The sequence below is a fragment of the Silurus meridionalis genome, chromosome 6 (assembly GCF_014805685.1).
Source record: "Silurus meridionalis isolate SWU-2019-XX chromosome 6, ASM1480568v1, whole genome shotgun sequence".
Classification (NCBI taxonomy): domain Eukaryota; kingdom Metazoa; phylum Chordata; class Actinopteri; order Siluriformes; family Siluridae; genus Silurus; species Silurus meridionalis.
In genome coordinates this window covers 6,858,457-6,884,691 of record NC_060889.1, presented here as the reverse complement: position 1 = coordinate 6,884,691, position 26,235 = coordinate 6,858,457, and the positions used below count along the sequence as shown (strand labels likewise).

General features: G+C 39.5%; 1 protein-coding gene across 1 annotated transcript in view; it reads right to left on the bottom strand.

The window, feature by feature from the left end:
* pappa2 (pappalysin 2) overlaps positions 1-26,235 on the bottom strand; it is a 73,730-nt gene that overhangs the window by 28,800 nt on the left and 18,695 nt on the right. Inside the window, exons 7-15 of the mRNA XM_046851380.1 lie at positions 15,634-15,816; positions 15,083-15,380; positions 13,472-13,600; positions 12,356-12,441; positions 7,316-7,509; positions 6,965-7,084; positions 6,726-6,867; positions 5,476-5,650; positions 1,695-1,848 (exon numbers count right to left, since the gene is read on the bottom strand). Coding sequence (XP_046707336.1) covers positions 1,695-1,848; positions 5,476-5,650; positions 6,726-6,867; positions 6,965-7,084; positions 7,316-7,509; positions 12,356-12,441; positions 13,472-13,600; positions 15,083-15,380; positions 15,634-15,816 — 1,481 coding nt within the window. The remainder of the gene's footprint in view (positions 1-1,694; positions 1,849-5,475; positions 5,651-6,725; positions 6,868-6,964; positions 7,085-7,315; positions 7,510-12,355; positions 12,442-13,471; positions 13,601-15,082; positions 15,381-15,633; positions 15,817-26,235) is intronic.

The window sequence follows — 26,235 nt, the reverse complement described above, 5'->3', positions numbered from 1 at the left end:
TCAAAACGCTATCATCTATAAGAGGATAATATTGAGAGACTCTTCATGTGTCAAATTAATAGTCCCTTCTGCTTCAGTTTACAGATAACCTAATCTGCTTGATTACAATTGTATTCTTTGATGATTTGAGCACTAAACTTTGCACATATGTTTTTTAAATACAATATCTCACAATGCACTTTATTCCAAATCAACATTAGCTCCATGTACTGCTTAGTACTGCACCGTAACACACTGTGATTGTGTTGTTGCACTGTATGTAGTCCTATGTGTAGGTCTGTTTATGTCTTACTTTTGTTTTGTTAGTTTGTTTTGTCTGTTTGTTTTGTCCATAAGACTATGGATTACTGATCGGAAGGTTGGGGGTTCGAGCCCTGGTATCACCAAGCTACCACTTTTGGAGCCCTTGAGCAAGAGCCATCTGTGCTCCAGCGGCACCTGCCCTCTGACCTTAGCTTCCTAACATCCTTGGGATATATGTAGAAAGATTTTCACTGTGCTGTAAAGTACATGTGGCATGTATGAAGCATCTTTCTATTTCTTTCTATTGTATTTTATTTATATTTTTATATTTTTCTAATTTCTGAGTGTGTTTAGGGTTTTTGCTGGTCAATTGGTACAGGTCTAATGCTCTCTTTTATAATGCTACAACCATTCAACCAGTGCCTAAACATTCTACTGTGGAGTGTTTGAATGATTTCCACCCAACTACCAGTCACTGATAATCTTCAGCAAAGTAAATGTTCACACAACACATCAGGGATTCTTCCCATCCCAGTCATAAACTGTTCCACTTATTTCCATCCAGAAGGCAATACAGGGCCTTTTGCACCAAAATCAACAGGTATAGTGTCAGCACTTTCCCCACAACCATCACCTTACTGAGTTCTACTCTACAACACTAGGTCACTCATGTCTCACTGATGTTTTACTGCTTATTATTGTTTATTATTTATTAATTATTATTATCACCATGCAGTTCTTTTCCACCCTGTGTATTATATAATTATAACTTATCATATCACTTATCATTATCACTTATTTTATCATTTATATAACATCCCAGTTTATCTTTAAATATCTGTATACTATATGTATATACACTGCATATTATTATTCTTTACTGTTTTATATATAGTTAAGAATAATAATATGCCAGCCAAACATTTATTTAATGGAAGGTTAGCATAGATGTCCACTTTATTAACATATATTGACACAAAATATATAAATGTCAAAATGTATAAAATGCACAACTATCGAAATGTATAAATGTCCAAATATATGAATGCTTAAATACATAAATAAATAAATGTATTATACTATCACTACTGAGCCATTGTATTGCATGGTTTGCATTAAATCCAAAAATCATTTACTATTTAATCATTCACTGCACAAAACAAAATAATGACAATAATAGCAAAATTTTACAAAAGAGCCTATACACAAGAGCTTGTTAAAAATAACGCACAGCAAATGACAAACATAAAAATATTTCATATTTCATAAGTCTAAAAATGATCAAATAAATTCTATTTAGATTAATACAGCTTCTAATTATACTTGTTGTAATTATAATGATTCAAATAGTATATATAATTTCAGAATCAGTATTTTTTACAAGTAAAAACATTAATTAATACATTTAGTTAATACAATTAAAATGTATATTTTATAATCATTGTCTGTACCTGTTGAGGACGAAAACCCAGTCCTCTGAGTATGTGCACTGTGTATCCATGATGGCAAGTAATGGAGCAGTGTGTGGGGTCCAAAGTGGGGGTGCAGCTGACTGAAGCATGTGTAACTTTCACAGAGTCCACAGCACATGGCATGCGCACACACCTAATAAATAAACATACACATATTTCAGTCCTGTGGATGTCCCTAGTACAGAATTTGGACACATGGCAGCTTCTAAGAGGCCACGCTGATTACAACAGCACCTGACTCAAGAACCGTTATTTACCTATGTTAGTTTTGTTTATTTATCTTATCTTTTCTTACTTCTAAGTTGTAATCTGTTTTTTAATTATTATGCAATCTACATTCAGAACAGATAACCAAGGAGAAAAGCAAGTCAGTTCTGTTTTAAAAATCTGTGCAATGCTCCAGAATGACGTTCAATATCCCTGAAGAAATGATGAGACCATACAGATGATGCAGTGAAGGTCATGCAGATGTCTCACTGGTGTAACATGGGACACGACATTGTGAAGGAGCATCACATTTGCTCAAAAGTTGAACTGTTGGCTGATGGGTTACACTGATATTATCTGCTGAGGGAATTCACTGTTATTATATGGCTTTTGGTTACATTCCACTGAGAAGCACCATTTGAAAGTGACATTGAAGTGTCATGTGACATAACACCCTTATCAAACTCACTCATTGGGATTTCTATGGATTATAGATTACAAAAAGTTTTATTGGCTTGTGAAGTGTGTTGACAAAGAATACAGAACACTGTATACTGAATACTGAACAATGTGTGAAGAGTGCATGCACTCAATTTGCCTATCCTCCACTGGAAAGAGCTGACCAGAACCTGGCTCTACTGAAAGCTACATACCAGCCTACTGTCCTAAGGCAGTTGACAAAGAAGATGGTAATAAGAGGCAGAGGAAGATTTAAAGATCTTCTGAAGATCTGCTATAAGATCACAGGCTGAGAAGTGTTACATGAGCCGGCTATGGGATAAATAAAAAACATGACAGACTACAGCAATTTCCAGTAGACACTATAGTCCCGGTCAAGAGGATGTGTTGTTTGCCTAATAATAAAACCTGAATCATTCAGGACCAGAAGGAACTACTGAACAAAAACAATCAGGCTTTACAGCAGAAAGACAAGAAACAGACGAGGAGGGTACAGAAATAGTTGAAGGTGAGACTGATGAGAACAAAGAGCCACAAGCAACCATGCTCTCCTACCTCCCTATCATCCTGTATACAACCATGATCAAAAAAAGAATGACAACTCTGTGTTGGTAAAATGCATCAAGAATAGACAGAAAGCAAAGTACAGAAAGATGATCAACAACTCTGTGGAATGGTGGAAGAACCATTTGCTTGGCCAAGACCAATGAGATGAGGGGGTGGACTACAAGAGGAAGAGAACCTACAGATACCTTGCTGTTTATCTCAACAAAAACCTGGACTGGAAGGTCAACTCAGAGTCTGCGTACAGGAAAAGGATGAGCAGACCCTGCTTTATGAAGAAGCTGAGGTCCTTTAATATTTGTAGTTAGAGATCTTCTCTCAGTGGGGATTCCAGTGCAGTCTTTTATGCAGCAGTATACTGTGAAGGTGTCATCAGAGATGCAAAAAAGTTAAACCAAGTGGCTTGGACTTGGGCTATTCTCTCGCCACTTTTAAATCAATGGAAGAAAAGAGTAATAATTATAAAAGTACAGTCATTTTTGACAATAAACAGCATCTCCTTTTTGGCTTACAGGCTAAACTATGGTGATCCTTAAGTAGAAAACTTAGTTAGTGGTGCTGTAGAAAGGTGTTGGTAAAGGAGAAAGTATTATGTTTTGTTTTACCAAAAGTGATCACACTGCACAAAAACTCGTTACTGTATTAGGACACATCTCTTTACTAAGTCAGTCTTAGGATAAGTTCATTGAACAATAGTTGAACTTAAATGGCTGAACTACCACCAGCCATTATTCATATCCATATGAACTTCTATTGAACTTCTGTTCATTTCTTTTGTTTTTCACACTGTTTACACTTTTTTTTTGCAATGCACTGCCATTTTAATTCCACTTTTTTACAATTGCAATTTTTACACCCTGCTGCACTACCCTTTACACCCTTTTTCTTTCTTTATATGTATATTATGTATATATAATGTTTGTGTTCCAATTTTGTTTCATTTATAACATTGGGTGTTTTTTGTCTACTTCCAATTCTCTGTGCTGCTGTGATAGTTGAGTTTTCCTCCTAGATGAATAAAGTGACCTGCCTACCTATACCTCTACATACATACAGTATCTATTTCTCTAAATAACAGTTTCAAAGATGACACATTCTTGCATTTTTGTCTTTTCTCCAATCATCTATATCTTATTCAGTTCACCTGTTACTTACTGTACCAAATCATTTATAAGCTTCAACATAATTCTTAATTGGAAAAATGTGCATGCACACACACACACACACACACACACACACACACACACACACACACACACACACACACACACACATATTTATATATACACACACATTTATATATATAAACCGCCAGGGCAGTTTCCTTCTTAACTAGTGGAGGCAATAAACTAAATTTGTATGGTTTCATTACACACAGCATGTCAGATAATAACAGTAAGCATCTATGAGCCACCCCCCAATGTATATATATATATATATATATATATATATATATATATATATATATATATATATATATATATATATATATACCGCCAGGGCAGTTTCCTTCTTAACTAGTGGAGGCAATAAACTAAATTTGTATGGTTTCATTACACACAGCATGTCAGATAATAACAGTAAGCATCAAATAACAGTGCTAATAACATTCTTTATTAAGAATGAGAATTACTCAAGTGCTTATGCAGTCTTTATGGAGTGTGTTAAGAAATCACTCAACTTTCTATTGCTTATTATTTTTATTTACTTAATGGGCATGCCTGTCAAGAGAAGAGACAGAAGAGCACCTTTATGTTGTTCCTCAAAGCATGCGAACAACTGTATATAGGCCTGCCAGGTGGCAGTCTCTTTCATAGAGCCGTCACCAAGCACATGGCTGACCAGGCTAAATGGTCATTTGCAAGTCCATATTAGTTAATAGCATTGTTTTTATAATGTGTCCTTTGGCAGGAACAATGGGTTCCATGACTCTGTGCATGACTAATAATGCATGCATCTTACTGACTCGTCTGGCCATAGTACTGGTCAGCATGAATACTTTATTGATCCCACAGGGAAATTTTTTGTAATTTTTTTTTTATATCCAAGCGATGTTGGCAGCTGGGGTCAGAGCGCAGGGCCATGTTACAGCACCCCTGAAGCACAGAGGTTTAAGGGCTTTGCTCAAGGGCACCAAAAGTGGCAGCTTGGTGATACCAGGGTACACCATTTGCAGAAAATGTTGCAGGAAAACAAGACAACTAGACTATTCTGCTAACTCTGCAGAAATAACTCTTGACATCGGGAACTAAAGAAGAATTTCTAATTTCATTAACTCATTGCATAATTATCAAGTTCCCCAGCACTGATTCGGGTAAATCAGCATTTTTCAAAATCGGAATGGGAAACCAGTTTTAGATTAGTTTATTTATTTTTATTCAAATCAAATCAGTGAAGATTTTCTGTGAACATGAATGCATGTCTGTGAATGAACAATTCAATTAAGTTGCAATTCAGGTCTTTTTTTCCATCTTAAGTGGATTGTATGTGAGCATGTGTGAAGACGTGGAAGAGCCCACCCTCAGCGCACCCAGTCAGGGCGAAGGTACTAAAATGGCAGGATGTACGCAATGCCACTCCTAGCACAGCCACATGAACCGTGGAAAAGTTCAGCAGCAAAGCAGCTGTCTGGAACAACGGCATGCTCAGATTATGGGTCACGTTCACCACCAAGGGGTTATTCTGGCATGACAGCCCATAGGTACCTGCACACACACACACACAAACACAATTTAAACAACTATTTTTACAACTAGGACTATTTCTGGTCATTTTGTGATGTCTAGGTTTAACAATAAACAAATATAATATAGATATAAAATAGTAAAGTAGTACTGTATATACCAATCAGCCATAACATTGCTGATTGCTTATACTGCCAAAAGGACTCTGAATTGTTGTGGCCAAAATGTTAGCAGCAGAGCCTTGTTTTAAGTACATTTTATAGTGGAGGCCTTAACAAATCAGATTTGTCCAGCACATTTTCTAAACTATTTGTCCTCAAATGATACCTTTAAGTGTTTTTCACCAGGCAAGTGATGTACATATTTAGTCGTCCACAAATAATTCCTACCTCCAACACCTCAACTTTAAATAGTGATTGTTCACTTGCTGCCTACTACTGTATATCCCACCCCTTCACAGGTTACATTGTAATCATTTACCCATTTTACCTATGTATGTTATGGCTGATATAAGTCATGTACATATGAGGTCACTAAAGAAAATACTTTTTTCTAATTAAATAAAAGAACGTATTGAAATATAAACAAGAATATAAAAAATTGCTATGTTTTTTTTTCCTTTTGGCTTCACTGACAGTATACACTCAATATGGCATGGAGTTCACATGTTTGTGCAAAACATTATGATAAACTTTAGATTAAATTCATCAGCCTGTTGTCTAACCACTTGGTTCAGTAGAAGACATTAGAAAATGAGGAAATTTGACCTTGCATACATAGCAGCTGATATCGCCAGTATAACAAATGTGTATACATTTGTTTAGGGATGTAGAAATAGTGCAAAACCGTAAATTTCAAATATTCAGTATACTGAAATCTCACCCTATTTTTTTATATTAAAAAATTCTAAAACCAAGATGCATATTATGTCTACATGCCAAATATTTGAAATGATCAAGTGATGGGTAAAAACAAGACTGCTTTAAAACTCTACGGAAAATATTAGTAAACTTATTATAAATAAGTGATGATCCATGTTGCCAATTGTAGAGACTAGTATAACCATTATAAACCGAGCGATTATTTATAAATATACCAAGTGTATGTTTTTTGTCACTAGTGTCACAGAGTTGGATAGACACTGTTTTCTTGCACTGCTCTCCATGGTTCTGCATTTCTCCATCATGGGCCAGATAGATGAGAATGGAGGCTGCTATGCCAGGTTGCTCGAAATCCACCTGATCAAAACACCAACAAGGGAAAACAAACCTGCTGTTATTCAATTCTTGTTTTGTTTCTCATTCTTCCAAATATTCCTTACGTTGTAGCGCATACCCTAAGCCAGACAGACTGCTCCTGGATGTGGTAACTGTTGGAGTGAGACATGGCTGTACACGGGACCCACGCATCCTGCATTAGTGCATTGCTCATTTCAACATGCTGAGACCCGCACATCTACAAAGGTAAAAAAAAATCTTATTTTATGATGATCTACCCAAAGAATAAATAATATCTGTTAATTAATAATATTAATTACATTAGTTCAGGGACAACAGCCAAATATATATATATCCAGTGGATATACATTGCATTAACTGGGATACAGTTTCTCAAACCTGGTTACAGTAGGCATGCTGGGAGAAAAATAGTCAAAAATAGTCAAAAGTGCATTTCATTGTACATTACCAGACTGAGATTGGGCTCCCCTGTTGCAGACAGCACAGGGCATCGCAGGTCATGATGGGAAGCTGTTGCACTGGAGGCCCATTGGTCAGTGTAGCCATTTGGAGTAAAGAAGCCACAGTCCTGAAGACTTAAGCCTCTTTCAAATTCCTCACACACACCATCCCCATCATAATAGTAACAATGGCTTGGCTGACCTAAGAGAAGGAAAGAGCACAGGCTCATTAACACTAGTCTCAATGGCAAAAACTTGTCTCAATGCCAAATATTTGTTTCCTACTAAGGAGCAGAGGGAAAAGGATAAGGTATAAAGTGTTAGAAAAAGGTAAGGGAAAAGGTGTGGGGATCCTTTTAAAAGAGCAATTTTCATACCAAGTCAATAAAATAATTAAGTTAAAAAGGCGTTATAAGATAATTATTGTAAAAATTAGAGTAAAACTTCATTAAAGTGCTCTATTAGGGAGGAGGCACAATGAAGAACCATATGGGAAAATGAAAGTTCATCAAAGTAATTTGAATGTTTTTTAATCAAAAGTCCTCTACAGCTGGCACATGTAAATGAGTTACATGCCCAGTAAGAAGACTATGAATCATAGATGAGGTGACTGATGAATGGACTCCAGTAACAAATTAAAAACACATCCACTGTGTGAACTTTGGCGGATTATCTATGCTGAATGACAATATGTGTGAAAGAGGGGTCACAAAGTCATTCCAGGGCTTTTTTAAACTAGTTTTTTTTCATTTTTCATTCTATATATACAACTCCACAGATATTTCAGTAACCTATCTTCCTACTTATTGACAATCATGGGCACCATCTTTAAGTCAAGATTTTGTTTAGTCAGGTAATCTGATAAATAGGTGGAAGACCATGTCATTTTCATTATGCCACCCGTCACTCCACACACTCAGATTCCTTGACAGTGAATTGGCAACTGGTTTCTTTCCACATGTCTTGAATACTGTAGCATCATTAGAGATCTAGTGCTAGAGCAACACTACAATTCCTATGGTATTAATGGTATAAAACTATATAAATTGTACTTTATTTATTACATAATTAACTCTTTTAAGTTCTAAGCTGTGAACTTAAGGCAGCTCATTCCAAAATTAATGGGCCAATATGAATATCATCTCAAATATGTATACTTTTTAATATTATTTCTAATGAAAATGAATAAAAAAAATGTTTTATTGTTTTTTTTTTTTAATAAAAATTCTAATATAAATTACAAACCTGATTCCAAAAAAGTTGGGACACTGTACAAATTGTGAATAAAAAAGGAATGCAATAATTTACAAATTTACAATTTTACAAACCGATATTTTATTCACAATTGAATATAGATAAAATATCAAATGTTGAAAGTGAGACATTTTGTAATGTCATGCCAAATATTGGTTCATTTTTGATTTCATGAGAGTTACACATTCCAAAAAAGTTGGGACAGGTAGCAATAAGAGGCCAGAAAAGTTATATGTACATATAAGGAACAGGAGCTGGAGGAACAATTTGCAACTTATTAGGTCAATTGACAACATGATTGGGTATAAAAAGATCCTCTCAGGGTGGCAGTGTCCATCAGAAGTCAAGATGGGCAGAGGATCACCAATTCCCCTAATGCTGCAGCGAAAAATAGTGGAGCAATATTAGAAAGGATTTCTCAGAGAAAAATTGAAAAGAGTTTGAAGTTATCATCATCTACAGTGCATAATATCATCCAAAGATTTAGAGAATCTGGAAGAATCTCTGTGCCTCAAGGCTGGAAAACCAAACTGGATGCCAGTGATCTTTAGGGCCTTTGGGGATCTTTGAGACCTCACTGCATCACATACAGGAATGCTACTGTAATAGGAATCACAACATGGGCTCAGGAATACTTCCAGAAAACATTGTCGGTGAACACAATCCACTGTGCCATTCACCGATGCCGGCTAAAACTCTATAGGAAAAAAAAGAAGCCATATCTGAACATGATCCAGAAGTGTAGGTGTTTTCTCTGGGCCAAGGCTCATTTAAAATGGACTGTGGCAAAGTGGAAAACTGTTCTGTGGTCAAACGAATCAAAATTGGAAATTCTTTTTGGAAAACTGGGACGCCATGTCATCCGGACTAAAGAGGATAAGGACATCCCAAGTTGTTGTCAGCGCTCAGTTCAGAAGCCTGCATCTCTGATGGTATGGGGTTGCATAAGTGCATGTGGCATGGGCAGCTTACACATATGGAAAGGCACCATCAATCCTAAATGGTATATCCAAGTTCTAGAACAACATTTGCTCCTATCCAGTTGTCTCTTTCAGGGAAGACCTTGCATTTTCCAACATGACAATGCCAGACCACATACTGCTTCAATTACAACATCATGGCTGCATAGAAGAAGGATCCGGGTAGTGAAATTTGCCAGCCTGCAGTCCAGATCATTCATTCATAGAAAACATTTGGCGCATTATAAAGAGGAAGATGCGACAAAAAAGACCTAAGACAGTTGAGCAACTAGAAGCCTGTATTAGACAAGAATGGGACAACATTCCTATTCCAAAACTTGAGCAACTTGTCTCCTCAGTCCCCAGACTGCAGACTGTTGTAAAAAAAGAAGAGGGGATGCCACACAGTGGTAAACATGGCCTTGTCCCAACTTTTTTGAGATGTGTTGATGCCATGAACTTTAAAATCAACTTATTTTTCCCCTAAAATTATACATTTTCTAAGTTTAAACATTTGCTATGTCATCTATGTTGTATTCTGAAAAAATATTGAAATTTGAAACTTCCACATCCTAGCATTCAGTTTATTTATTCACAATTTGTACAGTGTCCCAACTTTTTTGAAATCGGGTTTGTAGTAAATTTAGTAGCTGTCAGTCACAGTGCAGCTTGGCTCAACAAATTTTATTTAATAACTTCCAGGCTGTCACAAAGTATGCTGATATATGATATCAGTCAGTTATTTAAACAGATTATGTAAAAGTAACTGCTTTTATACATAGCAAATGCATACCATGACAGATATAGTCATAACACATAGAGTATATGGTTATGGCATATACACATGCTCTATAGATAGAAAGCAGTACAGACTGAAGAGTTGTAAAGTATGCCTAAACTAAAACACCTGTGACATGAAAAGACATATTTATGTGTTAAATTGTATTTTGTTATGCTAATACTTGGTCTTCTTCTTCTTTCGGCTTCTCCCATTAGGGGTCACCACAGTGGATCATCTGTCTCCATACCCCCTGCCCTCTACATCTGCCTCTTTCACACCAACTACCTGCATGTCTTCCATCACCACATCCATAAACCGCCTCCTTGGTCTTCCTCTTTTCCTCCTTCCTGGCGGCTCCATCCTCAGCATTCTCCTACCGATATACCCCATGTCCCTCCTCTGAACATGTCCAAACCATCTCAATCTCACCTCCCTCACCTTGTCTCCAAAACGTCCTACATGTGCTGTCCCTCTAATAAACTAATTTCTAGTCCTGTCTATCCTCGTCACTCCCAACAAAAACCTCAACATCAGCTCTCCTACCTCTAGCTCCACCTTTTACTCAATGCCACTGTCTCTAAACCATACAACATCACAGGTCTCACCACAGTCCTATAAACTTTTCCTTTCACTCTCGCAGCTACCCTTCTATCACAAATCACTCCTGCCACTCCTTCTCCACCCACTCCACCCTGCCTGCACTCTTTTCTTCACTTCTCTAACACACTCTCCATTACTTTGCATTGTTGACCCCAGGTACCTGAACTCCTACACCTTCTTCACCTCTTTTCCCTGCAACTGCACCACTCCACTGCCCTCCCTCCCTGCCAACCTCTTTCTACTTATGCTTTCCTGCACTTCCTCATTCCACCACCACGTCTCTTTGTATTCCTTTCTATATCCAGATGTCACACCAAGTACTTTTCTAGCTGTCTCCCTTATCACTCCTGCAGTAGTTGCCCAATCATCCAGCACCTCTTCACCGCCAAGGAGCCCCTGTCTGAACCTCTTCCGTGAACCTCACACTACAGTCTCCCTCCTTCAGTTTCCACCATCTTATTCTTCTTTCTGTCTTCACTCTCCTTCTATTCTTCTTCACCTCCAAATCCATCCTACAGACCACCATCAGATGCTGTCTAGTTACACTGTCCCCTGCCAACACCTTACAGTCTCCAATCTCCTTCAGGTCGCATCCCCTACATAGAACATAGTCCACCTGTCTGTACCTTCCTCCTCTCTTACTGTATGTCACCCTATGATCCTCCTTCTTCTTGAAATAAGTGTTTACCACTGCCATTTCCATCCTTTTAGCAAATTTATGATAATACCTGGTATTAACAGTAAATATAAGGATTATCTATAGCCACAGCTAGCAGCAGTGGATTATAAAAAATAATATTTTTTTGGCAGACTGCCCTGAGAGGTTCACACTAATAATCCAAACAGGAAATCAGAAGTTTAACCAATGATCTATAATTGTTCACATATTATGTGTGGTCCAGGGGTGTAACGGTACTTTTCAATTCATGATTCGGAACGTACCTCGTATTTTAAGTCACGGTTCCGTACAATTTCTCTAAGACAGCTAAGAAATGCAAAATATAAAATGTCTTGTTATTTTTTATTAACTCATTTTATTATTATTAACTTTTGTAAACATCAACAGTTTACATTTTTAAAACAATTTTAAATAAAATGCCTGCTTGGTTTATTAATATATAAAATAACATTTAATAATATTTTGAATAATTCATAAATCCAAAATAATTACTTTCAATATTTAATTTTCTAAAGATATGATCTTCTTAACTTATGTACTTATTTCAGCATACTTTAACAAATATCTTCATTACTGCTATCCTTCATTCATTCACTCCCATGATATGTGGAATTATCAGGATGTTCTCCTTTTAAGAGAAATTCTTAAAAGCTGGAAATAAAATGCTAAAGAATCCATAGCGCTAGCCACTAGCCACTTCTTATTTAGTGGATAACACTAGCACTATGGATTCTTTAGCGTTTTCATGCAAGCGCAATGTCTTGCTGTCACTTACCCACACAGTTGAAGCCTGGTTCTTTGCTGCATTTTTTGGAGCAGCCATCTCTGTCCAAAAGATTGCCATCATCACATTCTTCCATCCTGCACAAAGAGGAGTTGAGGTTAAAGTTAACCTTAGCTACAAATAAAATGCACACAAATGCATAAACTTTCTTTTATTTAAAAGAGTGAAAAGTAAAAAATCTTCTGGCGTCTGCCAGAAGATTTTTTACTTTTTTACAGCAAGCTTTAAACTATTTTTATATTATATTGTATCTACAGTACTAGTGACAGCATTTATACCTTCTGAAATCATTGACCAAATTGTATAAAAAAAAAAAAATACAATTTAATTTGGATGGTGGATTTAAAAAGTAGAACAGTATAAACCAGTTGGGTCTGGAACTGTAATAGGCTCTTTATTGAAACATAGCATATATTAATATATAATTTACCTTTTAGTTCTATTAACACTTTTCATTGAAGGACAGTGATTACTGACCACCTGTTTTTACTTAAAAAAACATAGTCATAGCTTCATTGCATTTGATAATTAAAAACAAATCTTTACTTTGTGTCAGTTGTGTAACAGAAGTGGGAAAATCTTTTAGTTTAGTCTGAGTATTTGTAACCTATTCGTGGGTGTGTACATGCCTTATTAATATAATTTATTTTTTTACATGAATAAACTGTTGAACTATAAAAATGAAAACATATTGCATATATTGCATAACACCCTTAATTTAATGGCTATGGACAGTGGATATAAACATTTGAGTTTTATATGTATAGTGCTTTTAACAATAAACATTGTCTCAAAGCTGCTTTACAGATATAAAGTGGTTATGAAAGAATACATAAGTTTTGTGCCTATAAGTTTGTAATAGTTACTTAAAACTATAATTAAGTTTGCCCATAATGAGCCAGCCAGTAGTGACTTTGGCAAGAAAAACTCCCTTAAATGGCAACCAGGGGACAGCACCCTCTCACTTTCCTTTCAAATCGAGATGGATTTGTAAAAATGTCACTAAAATAAGCTGCATGTATTATGTGTGTCATTATAATGCATATTTGATGTATGCTTGGAAAACTCCTCAAAATGAGATGAAGGTTTAATTAATTATTCACATACCCTTGTAGTTGTCCATCTCCACAGAAAGGGTCTCCATGGGTGTAGACCAAAGAAGGAGAGAGTTCACTGTGCAAGCCTTCGCCCTCCACCTGGATCCGATACTCATAGCGCTTCCCTTTCTGTACATCACTATGAGCATCTCAACACAACCAGACATGCATACACAGACACATGCACACACATGCAAGAAGACATCATTTTAAAGACATCGGGTAACACACAAGATACAAGATGCAGCTTCAGAGCAGATCTTTTTCAAAGGATGATCTAACCTTGCAAACACTGAGCTCATGTTGGCATAGGTATCAGAGTTTATTGATTTATTTCTAATCCTTGAGTTTTTGAGAGGTTATTCACCAACAGCTTGCTTGATTTCAGCTGCCTTTCCGGCCAATAGTAAGAGAAGCTTCTTTCCAATCTCTTGTTACCCGTTAACAAATTGCACTTATTAATTATGTATTGCTTTCAGAGCTGCAGAGATAAATGGAGCAATTTATGTCAGTGACCAGGGTATTATGTGTCAAAAGCAAGAAGGCTAATTCTTTTTACTACTATAAAACCAAGATGGTAAATTAAGAAATGCATATAGAAATTTGGATAATTCTATATATAAATGTAAATCTATATACATTTATATATAGATTTATCCAAATTTCTATATGCATTTCTTAATTTACCTTCTTGGTTGTACTGATGTGTACTAGCATTGGAAGTAGAGTAACAGGGGTTTTGTTTTTATTGTACACCTCTTGGTGGCAGTACAGCCGTGTCGGCATGCCTTTTCCTTTCTGAATGACATGTCAGTTATCACATAATAACAGTGATGAGCGTAAGTGATGACAAGAGTGTGAGAGAGAGAGAGAGAGAGAGAGAGAGAGAGAGAGAGAGAGAGAGGGAGAGAAAGAGAGAGAGAAAGAGAGAGAAAGAGAGAGAGAAAGCAATTCCAAATAGCCTCAGATGTTTACTGTTTCTACTGGTAAAATAAGTACTTTTGGTTCAGATCCCCAAGTTTGTACTTTTTGCAACTCTGTGTCCTTAACTCCTTGACCGTTTCCACATAACTTTATTCTCTTTGATTTTTCCATATTTTCACATTTATAGTGCCAGTAGAAGAACATTTGTTGGAGATGAAACAGACTTCACTCCACATTATTAATGACAGTTTTGGCTTTTTGCGATGCACAAGAAGAAATAATCCACTGACCCTTCACACTTAAAAAGCAGATAAAAAAGTGCAATGTAAATTCAGGAACACTGAGAGCTTCAATTATTACACTGTTAAATATTTTTAATAAGAAGAAGAATAGGCCCAGATCCACAGAGATTTAATTTTTCAAAAATATCCTTTCACAAAAAAAAAAAACAGTGACTTAGTGGCATAGCTAAAGAGCTGCTATCTGTTTTGAAATATATAAATGCTAAGATTTACAGGGGTGTGAGGATTTGATGACAAAGAAGTACAAAGGTGTGACATACAATCAAACCACAAATCCTCTGCCAACATTAATTTCCCAGTTCCACATTTTCAATTTACACATTAAATTGGAACTGATGCTTAAAGCATTGAATTGTCTGTGTGTGCGTGCATGTGTAAAGTTTTCAGCATCTTACCTGTCTGTGTATGTGGATTGTTTAAGTGTGACAGAGCCTTCCTGTATGGGTGGATCTCGAAGAACGTGGTAGATAAGTGGATGGCAGACAGAGCACAGAGGATTTTGAGGTCGTGATGTCAGCAGCACAGCATCAACCTCCAACTTCTTATCAAAGGTGGATATCTTTATAGCCTTTACTTTCTTGCTACTGGTGGCACGAAGAGTCAAAGGAATGTCACAAAAAACATTCTGCGGGCCGACGTGAACTGATTCACCAGCCTCCAGGATGAACTCCAAATCAGAGATGGCATGATAACCTATTAGCATAAATAACATCAGCTAATCAGTGTACTTAAAAACAAAACATATAAATTTGTTTATTTAATGAAACATTTGGTTGGATTATTTATTTTTAAATAAAGATAATTCATTCCTGATTTTATTAAATGTACATATTAAGTACTGTCCAATAAAATATTCACACAGTAAAAAAAACAATTGTGAAAGATTGCAGGATCTTTATTACATGTAAAAATATAAGAAAAAAGTAGCTTTCAGTTCAGAACTCACTGAAGGAGATGTAGGTGATCCACACAGTTAGTGTGTCAGGAACAATTGCATACTGGAAGTATAACTGCAAAACACATCCTCCAGTCTGAAGACACTGAGAACTCATATTGGCCTCATATAGGCTGAACTCAGGGCTCCAGGAGTGCATGCTTGGTTCACACGGCTGATAAACATCAGGAGCACCTAGAACACACATTAAGACATAACCACATAGAATTTGTATGTTTTCTATTCCCATTGAGAAAAATACATACACCTACCAGGCATAACTTTATGGCCACCTGACTAATATTGTGTTGGTCCCCCTTTTGCTGCCAAAACAGTTATGACCCATCAAGCATTAACAGCATTAACTTCTTCAGCTATTTGAGCTACAGTAGCTCATACTCATGTGTGAGTAAAAATGGGTACAAAAAACGGTACGTATTTGGGTCAATACCGGACTTCCAATAAGCCTTAGTACAAACAGTAACTAACCAATGCTTATGTTGTTTTATCTGCATATACTTTGGTGTTAATGATGACTTAGAAGCCGGTGCTTGTCATTTTCTGTCCCAAAAATGTGGCCGACAATTTTGTGTGCGTGTGTGCGTGTGTGCCTGTATGTGTGTGTGCACAGACAATCAGTCATGGTGGCAATGTTTGAAAGTTTGGGTTCATGTTACAAATCTAAGCGACACCTACAGTATGTCAGATACAATATATGCAGTAGTGTAATACAGAGCCGGTGTTATTTTCATAAAAAAATAAACACAAATCAGCTATAGGTACTAATTTTATTACATTTATTAGAATTTTTCTAGAGGGGCTAAAACGTCTCTAGGTTACGTATGTAACCCTGGTTCAATGAGACGCTGCGTCAACAACGTCCATCGGAAAACACGAAGTCATGACCAGGAAGTATAAAAGCATATGCAGTGGAAACGGCACTAACTTCAAAAGTGAAGGAAGCACTCGCAGGGATGCAGGGAGTGTGGCACCGAGATGCAGCATCTCGTTCCCTCAGGGAACCAGGGTTACATGCGTAACCTTCAGGAACTCAAGCAGCATCAACAATGCTTTGGAAACAAGTGTACAATACCGTCAGACTAACTAATCTCTGTCTAGTATGGATGGGCACATCTAGGTCGAAGACCAGAGGGGCCAGAAGTGGTACTAATGTCAAGGCTGGAGGACGTTACAAAGTCAGTGTGGTAGACCAGCCCACAGCATTGCAAATGTCTTGGCCTTAGAGACCACCACACTTCAGGTTGAGTGAGCTCTGACCCTGAATTGAGCAGGCAGACCAGAGGATTTATAAGAGGAGTGGAGAGCATCTACAATCCAGCTGCTGAGGGCCTGCTTATCTGCAGAGAGACCCTTCCTTTATGGATGGTAGCAGACAAACAGCTGGGCTGACTTTCTTCACAAGGCAGTTCTGTAGACGTATGTGTCCAATACTTGCATTAAACTTCTCCTGGTTGGGGGCCTAAACTCTCTTTAGTGATGAGATGGCCAGAAGAAAAACTGTTTTGACTGTTAGCAATCTCAAGGGCACCTCGGGCAAAGGCTGGAAGGGAGGCAATGCGGCACTAGTGGGTTTTTCCCTAGTGACTGCTCAGCAAGCTAAGCGTGGTAAGTCGCAATAGCGGACACGTAAACCTTTAGGGTGGAAGGAGACAACCCTTTGGCAAACTGTTCCTAAAGAAATTTCAAACGTGCAGTTAATTGGATCTAACTGGTGAGCTTCACACCATATAGTGAACAGACTCCACTTTGCGGCATACAACCTGCTCATGTAGGGAGCTCTGAATTAGAGAATGGTCTCTACCACCTTGGCTGAGAGACCTGCGGCTAAGAGCTGTGCCACCTTTAGGGGCCACAGCCACAGCCTCCACAGCTTGGAGCAGGGGTGAAGCAAAGCCCCCTGCCTGAGACAGAAAATTCCACCTGGAAGGAATCTCCCAGGGAGGGTGTTCGAGAATGTTTACCAGGTTGGCGATCCATGGCCGTCTGACAAGGAGGAGATGAACTGCATCCCAGCAAACTCTCTCCAGAACTCCCAGGAGCAGCGCAACGGAGGGGACAATGTGAGGTCTCTCAAGTCACAAAGAGGTCCACTTGTGCTCTGTAACACTTCCTCCATATCTGTCGTTAACACAGATGGCTATGGGCTATGAGGAGCCCCCAAATTGGGGCCCTGTAACAGGAACCCGGGTTCCCTCCACATGTTTAAGGCCCATAAGGCTTGCCACATGACCTTGATTGTGTAGAGTAGGTAGCCCTTCCGGGAGACCCCTTTGTTCCTGAGCCACCACTGCAGGGGTTGCATGTATAGGAGGCCAAGCAGCACCACATTGGATGCAGCTGCTTTTAGACCCAGCAGTCTTTGGAACTGCTTTACAGTGGGTGACTGGCCTTTTCTCACTCTCTTGATGGCCATGAAGAGAGACTTGACTAAAGCAGGAGACAACTGCACCCGCATAGTGGTCAAATCCCACACCACACATAGATAGGTGGTCCTCTGTACAGGACAAAGTACGCTTTTCCTGCTGTTCAGACTTAACCCCATTTTCTTCATCTGGCTGAGAACAATATCTCAATACCGGGTCACCAAGTGGTCTGATCAAGCCAATATCAAACAATAGTTGATATAGTCCAGTATGCGGATGCCCCGGTGTCTCAGAGGAGCCAGAGCCGCATCCACACACTTCGTGAAGGTGCGGAGTGTGAGTGCAAGAACAAATGGAAGGACCTGATATTAAGTAAGCTTCAGCCCAAAATTAAACCTCAAATACTTCCTGTGTGAAGGAAAGATGGGTACATGGAAGTAGGCATCCTTCAGATCTATTGTGACAAACCAGTCCTCAGGACTGACTTGAGACACAATTTGTTTCAGCATGAGCATCTTGAACCTGAGCCTCATTAGTAAGCGGTGACACAGCCCCCCATCCTTCTTGGGAACTCTGAAGTACCGGCTGTAGAACCTGTACTCTTTGTTTGGGGGAGGGACAACCTCTATGACCTGCTTCCTCAAGAGAGTTTCTACTTCTTTTTTCACAACCAGAGCTTACTCGGGCCCCACCAGAGTGTGGCACACCCTGTTGAATCAAGATGAATAAGACCTGAACTAAATCATGTAGCCTCTTTCTACAGTGCACAGGACCTCAGTATCATTGATGTAGACTGGAAAGTGTCTCCTGCTGTTAGACTTCTGAAAGTCCACAATGTGCTCTTTAGTCTTCATGATGTTGTGGGTCAGGTTGTTGGTGGCACACCACGCTGTGATGGTCTGGATGCCTTTCCACATACGCCTGGGGTCAGAGTTGTGGAAGTGCTCTTATATGTGGAGTTTGTATGTGTGATTGGCTCTCCTAATACCCCTTTTTAGGTTGGCCCTGGTTCTGTTGTAGTCCTCTGCATCAGATTTAAAAGCAGCATCTCTTGCTTTCAGCAGGAGACGGACCTCAGAGTTTATCCATGGCTTCTGATAAGGAAAGCATTAAACGTGTTTGAAGGTGGTGACATTGTAACCCAGCCATTAGGGGGGCACAAGCCAGTGCACTCTTGGTGCCGGTCCCAAGCCCGGGTAAATGGGGAGGGTTGCGTTAGGAAGGGCATCCAGAGTAAAACATGTGCCAAATCAAATATGCGGATCACAAAGGAGAATTTCATACCGGATCGGTCGAGGCCCGGGTTAACAACGACCGCCACAGGTATCGTTAGCCGACAGGGTACCGGTGGAAATTGGGCTACTGTTGGCCGAAGGAGGAGAAGGAGAGGAGGAAGACGTCTACAGAGACGGCAGGAAAAGTAGCAGTGCAGGAGAGTGGAGGTTCGGGTTGGTACTTTAAATGTTGGTACTATGACGGGTAAAGGGAGAGAGATAGCTGATATGATGGAGAGGAGAAAGGTAGATATGCTGTGTGTTCAGGAGACCAAGTGGAAAGGGAGTAAGGCCAGGAACATTGGAGGTGGATTTAAACTGTTTTATCATGGTGTGGATGGAAGAGAAATGGTGTAGGGGTGATTCTGAAGGAAGAGTACAGTAAGAGTGTAGTGGAGGTGAAGAGAGTTTCTGATAGGGTGATGATCGTGAAGGTGGAAGTTGAAGGGATGATGATAAATGTCATCAGTGCCTATGCTCCACAAGTTGGCTGTGAGATGGAGGAAAAGGAAAGATTCTGGAGTGAATTAGATGAAGTGGTAGATGGTGTACCTAGGAAAGAACGATTGGTGATTGGGGCAGACTTTAATGGGCATGTAGGTGAAGGGAACAGAGGTGATGAGGAGGTGATGGGTAGGTATGGTTTTAAGGAGAGGAATGTGGAAGGGCAGATGGTGGTAGATTTTGCTAAAAGGATGGAAATGGCAGTGGTGAACACGTATTTTAAGAAGAAGGAGGATCATAGGGTGACGATAAGAGTGGAGGAAGGTGCACACAGGTGGACTATGTGCTATGCAGGAGATGCAACCTGAAGGAGATTGAGACTGTAAGGTGTTGGCGGGGACAGTGTAGCTAGACAGCATCGGATGGTGGTCTGTAGGATGGTTTTGGAGGCGAAGAAGAAGAGGAGGAATGTAAGGATTGAAAGAAGAATAAGATGGTGGAAACTGAACGAGGAAGAGTGTAGTGTGAGGTTCAGGGAAGAGTGTCAGACAGGGGAACTACTGCAGGAGTGATTAGAGAGGCAGCTAGAAAAGTACTTGGTGTGACATCTGGAAATAGAAAGCAAGACAAGGAGACGTGGTGGTGGAATGAGGAAGTGCAGGAGAGCATTAGGGGAAAGAGGTTGGCAAAACAGAAGTGGGATCGACAGAGTGATGAGAAAAGTAGGCAGGAGTTCAAGGAGATGCGGCAGCAGGTAAAAAGGGATGTGGCGAAAGCCAAGGAAAAGGTATATGAGGAGCTGTATAAGAGGTTGGACACTAAGGAAGGAGAAAAGGAGTTATACCAATTGGCCAGGCAGAGGGACCGAGCTGGGAAGGATGTACTGCAAGTTAGAGCAATAAAGGATGGAGAGGGAAATGTGTTGACTAGTGAGGAGAGTGTGTTGAGAAGGTGGAGGGAGTATTTTGAGCAGCTGATAAATGAGGAAAATCACAGAGAGAGAAGGTTGGAGGATGTGGAGTTGGTGAAGCAGGATGTAGATAGGATTAGTAAGGAGGAAGTGAGAGCAGCGATTAAGAGGATGAAGAATGGAAAGTCGGTTGGACCAGATGACATACTGATATGAGGCGTGAGATGTTTAGGAGAGATGTCAGTGGAGTTTTTAACCAGATTGTTTAACAGGATTCTGGAAGGGGAGAGGATGCCTGAGGAATGGAGAAGGAGTGTGCTGGTACCGATCTTTAAGCATAAGGAGATGTGCAGACCTGCAGTAACTACAGGGGAATAAAGTTGATCAGTCACACCATGAAGTTATGGGAAAGAGTAGTGGAAGCCAAGCTGAGAGAAGAGGTGACCATCTGTGAGCAACAGTATGGTTTCACGCCGAGGAAGAGACTCACAGATGCCTTATTTGCTTTGAGGATGTTGATGGAGAAGTATAGAGAAGGACAGAAGAAATTGCATTGTGTATTTGTGGATTTAGAGAAAGCGTCGACAGAGTGCCAAGAGAGGAGTTGTGGTATTGTATGAGGAAGTCAGGTGTGTCAGAGAAGTATGTAAGGGTGGTGCAGGACATGTATGAGGACAGTGTGACGGCAGTGAAGTGTGCAGTGGGCACGACAGACTGGTTCAGAGTGAAGGTTGGACTGCATCAAGGATCGGCCCTGAGCCCTTTCCTGTTTGCAGTGGTGATGGACAGGTTGACGGACGAGGTCAGACAGGAGTCTCCTGACTATGATGTTTGCAGATGATATTGTGATTTGTGGTGAAAGTAGAGAGCAGGTTGAGAAGAGCCTGGAGAGGTGGAGATATGCGCTGGAGAGAAGGGGAATGAAAGTCAGTAGGAGTAAGACAGAGTACATGTGTGTGAATGAGAGGGAGGGCAGTGGAGTGATGCGGTTTCAGGGAGAAGAGGTGGAGAAGGTAGAGGAGTTCAGGTGCCTGGGGTCAACAGTGCAAAGTAATAGAGAGTGTGTTAGAAAAGTAAAGAAAAGAGTGCAGGCAGGGTGGAGTGGGTGGAGAAGAGTGACAGGAGTGATTTGTGATAGTAGGGTATCTGCAAGAATGAAAGGGAAAGTTTATAGGACTGTGGTGAGACCTGCGATGTTGTATGGATTAGAGACAGTGGCATTGAGTAAAAGGCAGGAGGCAGAGCTGGAAGTAGCAGAGCTGAAGATGTTAAGGTTTTCGTTGGGAGTGAAGAGGATGGACAAGATTAGAAATGAGTTTATTAGAGGGACAGCACATGTAGGATGTTTTGGTGACAAGGTGAGGGAGGTGAGATTGAGATGGTTTGGACATGTGCAGAGAAGGGACATGAATTATATTGGTAGAAGAATGCTGAAGATGGAGCCACCAGGTAGGAGGAAAAGAGGAAGGCCAAGGAGGAGGTTCATGGATGTGGTGAGGGAAGACATGCAGGTAGTTGGTGTGAAAGAGGCAGATGTAGAGGACAGGGTGGTATGGAGACGGATGATCCGCTGTGGCGACCCCTAATGGGAGCAGCCGAAAGAAGAAGAAGAAGGTGGTGACATTGTCAATGCACATGTTGATATGGTCTAAAACAAATGATGTTTAATTGTTCATGTCTGTGTGAGAGTCCAGTGTGGCCTATGAGGCAAATATGTTCCAGTCAGTAAATTGAAATCTTGCTGTAGAGAATTAATGGCCCCCTCTGGCCATATCTTTACTGTCCTCACAGCTGGTTTTATCCGTTTGATCAGTGTATTTGGGTAGCAGGAACAAAAAGAGGTGATCAGACTGACCCAAATGGGAAGGGGAATGGCCGTGTATGCCTCAGGTATGTTTGTGTATACCTAATACAGTGTGTTGTTCCCTCTGGTAGAGCAGAAAACATTGTGGTGAAATTTTGGAAGTACAAATTTTAGACTGGAGTGGTTGAAGAGTCCAGCAACGATGATAGCTCCTTCGGTATGTGCAGACTGTTTTTTGCTGATAGCTGCATGCAGTTCCCCCATAGCTAGCTTAGCCTGTGGAATGTACACTGCAGTCGCAACAATGACTAAGAATTCTCTCATTAAATAAAAGGGCCTGCACCTAATTATCAAATACTTAAAATTACTTTCAGTAACAGTACATTTTATGCACATTGATTTGTTAACATAAATGCACAGACCTCCACCCTTGTGCTTACCAGAGACCACTGCCGTCCTGTCCGCCTGGGAAACACTGTGACCCGTGATCTCAATGGCGCTGCTAGGAATGTTGTTGTTGAGTCATGTTTCCAGGAAGCAAGGAAGATGCTTAAAAGAGATGGTTGATGCAGGTTTAGCCTTAGCCTAGCCTTAATGCCTACTCACTTCCCCCTCCTTTGTTTATGGTCTCGTGGCCAGCGCTGGGGTCTTGCCGCCGGGCGAACTGGATCAGCAGTCCACAGTGCGATTTCTCGCGGGAGTTCAAAATTCGTTAAAAGTCCCTCTCTGTTGTTAAGGCCGATGTCTAGTAGTGTTTGTCGGCTATATAAGATATATGCAAGCCTGTTTTGAGTAAATAAACTTTCAGTTAGTGAAGTTAGTGATTACTGGAGAATTATCTGGAGAATCTCATGTTGTGCGCGTGCCGCCATCTTGGTCTTACAAGATGAGGACAGGGTCAGCCAAAGGGGGCTATGGCCCTAGCGGTCTCTTTAGTGGCCCTGAGGGCCAAGTCAGTAGCATAACATATTTGTTTTTTTATCCAGTATCCATGTTATCAGTTGATTAAATAGTTATCTGCAAGTATAATCCCACCTACAGCAGCCATAATTATCAGTAAAATCCACTTAACCAATCAGTCGACCTCTAATTAAAATATGTTGTGCTGTGGTATTCTGAGGAAATCTCTTCTTCTCTCTCTTTTTTAAGGGTCTTTTTATTTTAAATATGTGCTTTAATGTCTTTGTCTGATTGCTTAGAGACTTTTGTAAACTGCAGTACTAAAGTACAGCAGTAATAAAATAACTTAAAATTATTAATATCTTTTCTCATCATGTCCTTTTGCACCAAATTACTGAGAGTAGTATCAGTAACAGTATCAGTTTTGGAACTGGTATCGATAGAATGTAAACGATATCCATCCCTGGTCTAGAATATATAGAATTTGAAGTAGAATTTAAGCAGAACAAGTATGGTATGGAAGAAAGATAAAGAGTGTCAGAGAAAGAAGATTGGTGTTGGGGATGGGGGCAAAGTTTATGGGGGAGTGGTAAAGTTTGAGAAACAAGAACAGTCGTAGCAGTTTGCAGCACACTTCGCCAAACCTTAAGGCATAATATGGACGAGGCATAACATAACAAGTAATACAGATTAGTGACTGAACTGGGATGGACAAGATAAATTATTTATTAATGGGAGCTAATGTCTGTGTGACGAAAAAAAGGAAAAAGAGCTTTTATTTAAAAAAATATATATAGAATATCGCCACACGCACACACATACACACACACACACACACACACACACACACACACACACACACACACACACACACACACACACACACACACACACACTTCTATTCTCTAAACCAACAGATTAAATTGTATTCCAGTACATAGCACATAGAAAAGAAAAAAGACAGGTAAGTGGACAGACAGGTAGACAGACTGCTGGAGAATCAAACAGAATGACAGGCATCTGGAGAACCAGAAAGATACACAACTTGAGAGGCAGCCAAACATCTGGAGAAACAGAGAGACAGACACCTGGATATGCAGAAAGACAACTGAGAGGGTAGACAAGCAACAGGAACTAAAGGAAAGACAGACAGCCAGAGAACAGGAGAAATTTTTTTTAAGACAGATATCTATAAAAGCACAACAAGCCAGTAAAATTCAATAATAGAAAAACTTCTAAACAGCTATATGTTATAAAGAAAAATGTGAAAATATAGTAGAACATAAAGTGCTACAAACACACAACATGGTTAAATACATTTGTCCCTTTGCATTGGAAAGATCAATGCAAAGTTATTCTGACCACCTTCATCCTAAAATAAAACATTTATCGCCTCATGAGAGTCACCTCTTCCAGGATTATTCCTTCTCCAGCCACAGGATACAATGGAACACGTTTATAATCATTTTAATATCTCTGATACTGATCTAGAGACCTGTATAATTCATAATAAGGTGCAGTGAGGCTGTTTTAGTGGGTTCTGGTGGCTCTATATCTCTACAAAATGTGTGTGTGTGTGTGTGTGTGTGTGTGTGTGTGTGTGTGTGCGCGTGTGCGTGTGTGCGTGTGTGCGTGTATTCGTGTGCGTGCGTGAGCGTGTGCGCATGCGTGTGTGTGTGTATGTGTGTGCGTGTGGCGATATTCTGTACAGACTTACAGCTAGAGACAGACAGATAGCTAAAAAGACAGACCAACAGACAAATTGAGAGGCGAATCCAAGTGTGTTCCTTTGCGCCCAGCATGGCCTCAAGTGTGTATGGCTGCATGGCCTCGAGTGTGTAAGGTTAAATGCAGCCAGCCAAGGCAAGCCGTAAAAACTCAATTGGTGAGATAAACAGAGCGAGGTCAGAATTAATAGCTGTATCAGATGCAACATGAATGCCCCCCCTGGGAAAAGTACTGTGGCAAGATCCGCACACACATCATCCTTCCTTCTGTTAGCAAGCTAAACTACCTCTCTGTTCATAACAGCTGTGGCCTGGGGTTCTCTCTCCACACACACACTCACATACATATACATTTGCAAGCACATATCACACCTTACAGAACATGGAACTTTCACAATGTCAAATATAAGACATTTTAAGACTTTTTATTAAGAATAAAATTTAAGACTGGCCTTAACCGAGCATTTCTTATGCCAAGAATCTCTAAACTTGCACTTCCACATAGCTGGAAAAAAAAAGTTTTATGCCTGTGGTACAGTCCAAGAGATTCATGCCAGTAACAGAAAGCTGATTGGCTGTTGCATGTTAGTCTCAGTTGTAATATTGCAATATGCAAATTATATTTGAAAGAAAGAACTACAACACCAAGGAAAATAACAAACCAAAAAAATCTAAAGTGCTACAAGTGAATTTCAATGAGCATTAGAGTTAGCAATACATGGACATAGGAAAATTAAGACCAGTTGTAAATTATTTAAGCGGATTTTGGACTTCTTAAGGCCTAAAACTTTAAACCTTAAACTGATTTTTACATTTTAGAATTCCTTTGACTTTTTAAAACCCCGAGATGCATTGCAACTATTTACATTTCAAAGAAATATGATTGTAACATTTGGAATGGATGTGTTAATCCAAATGATTTATTGCAGCATTCTCCCAAGCCTTATTTCATGTTATACAAACACTACTATCATTTTAGTTGAAAAGTCTTTTCAGAGGTGATTAACAGACTGGCAAAATAATTCACATTTAGCAGTCACTGGATGGTTTATCCCCTGTCTAAATATAAAGCCTAGGCAGTAGGTTGTTTTTAATTTATTACAGAACTGATACAGTGGCACCAAATCTTACGATACTCCAACGCTAATGCTGGTGTTAGAATTTCAGCTCT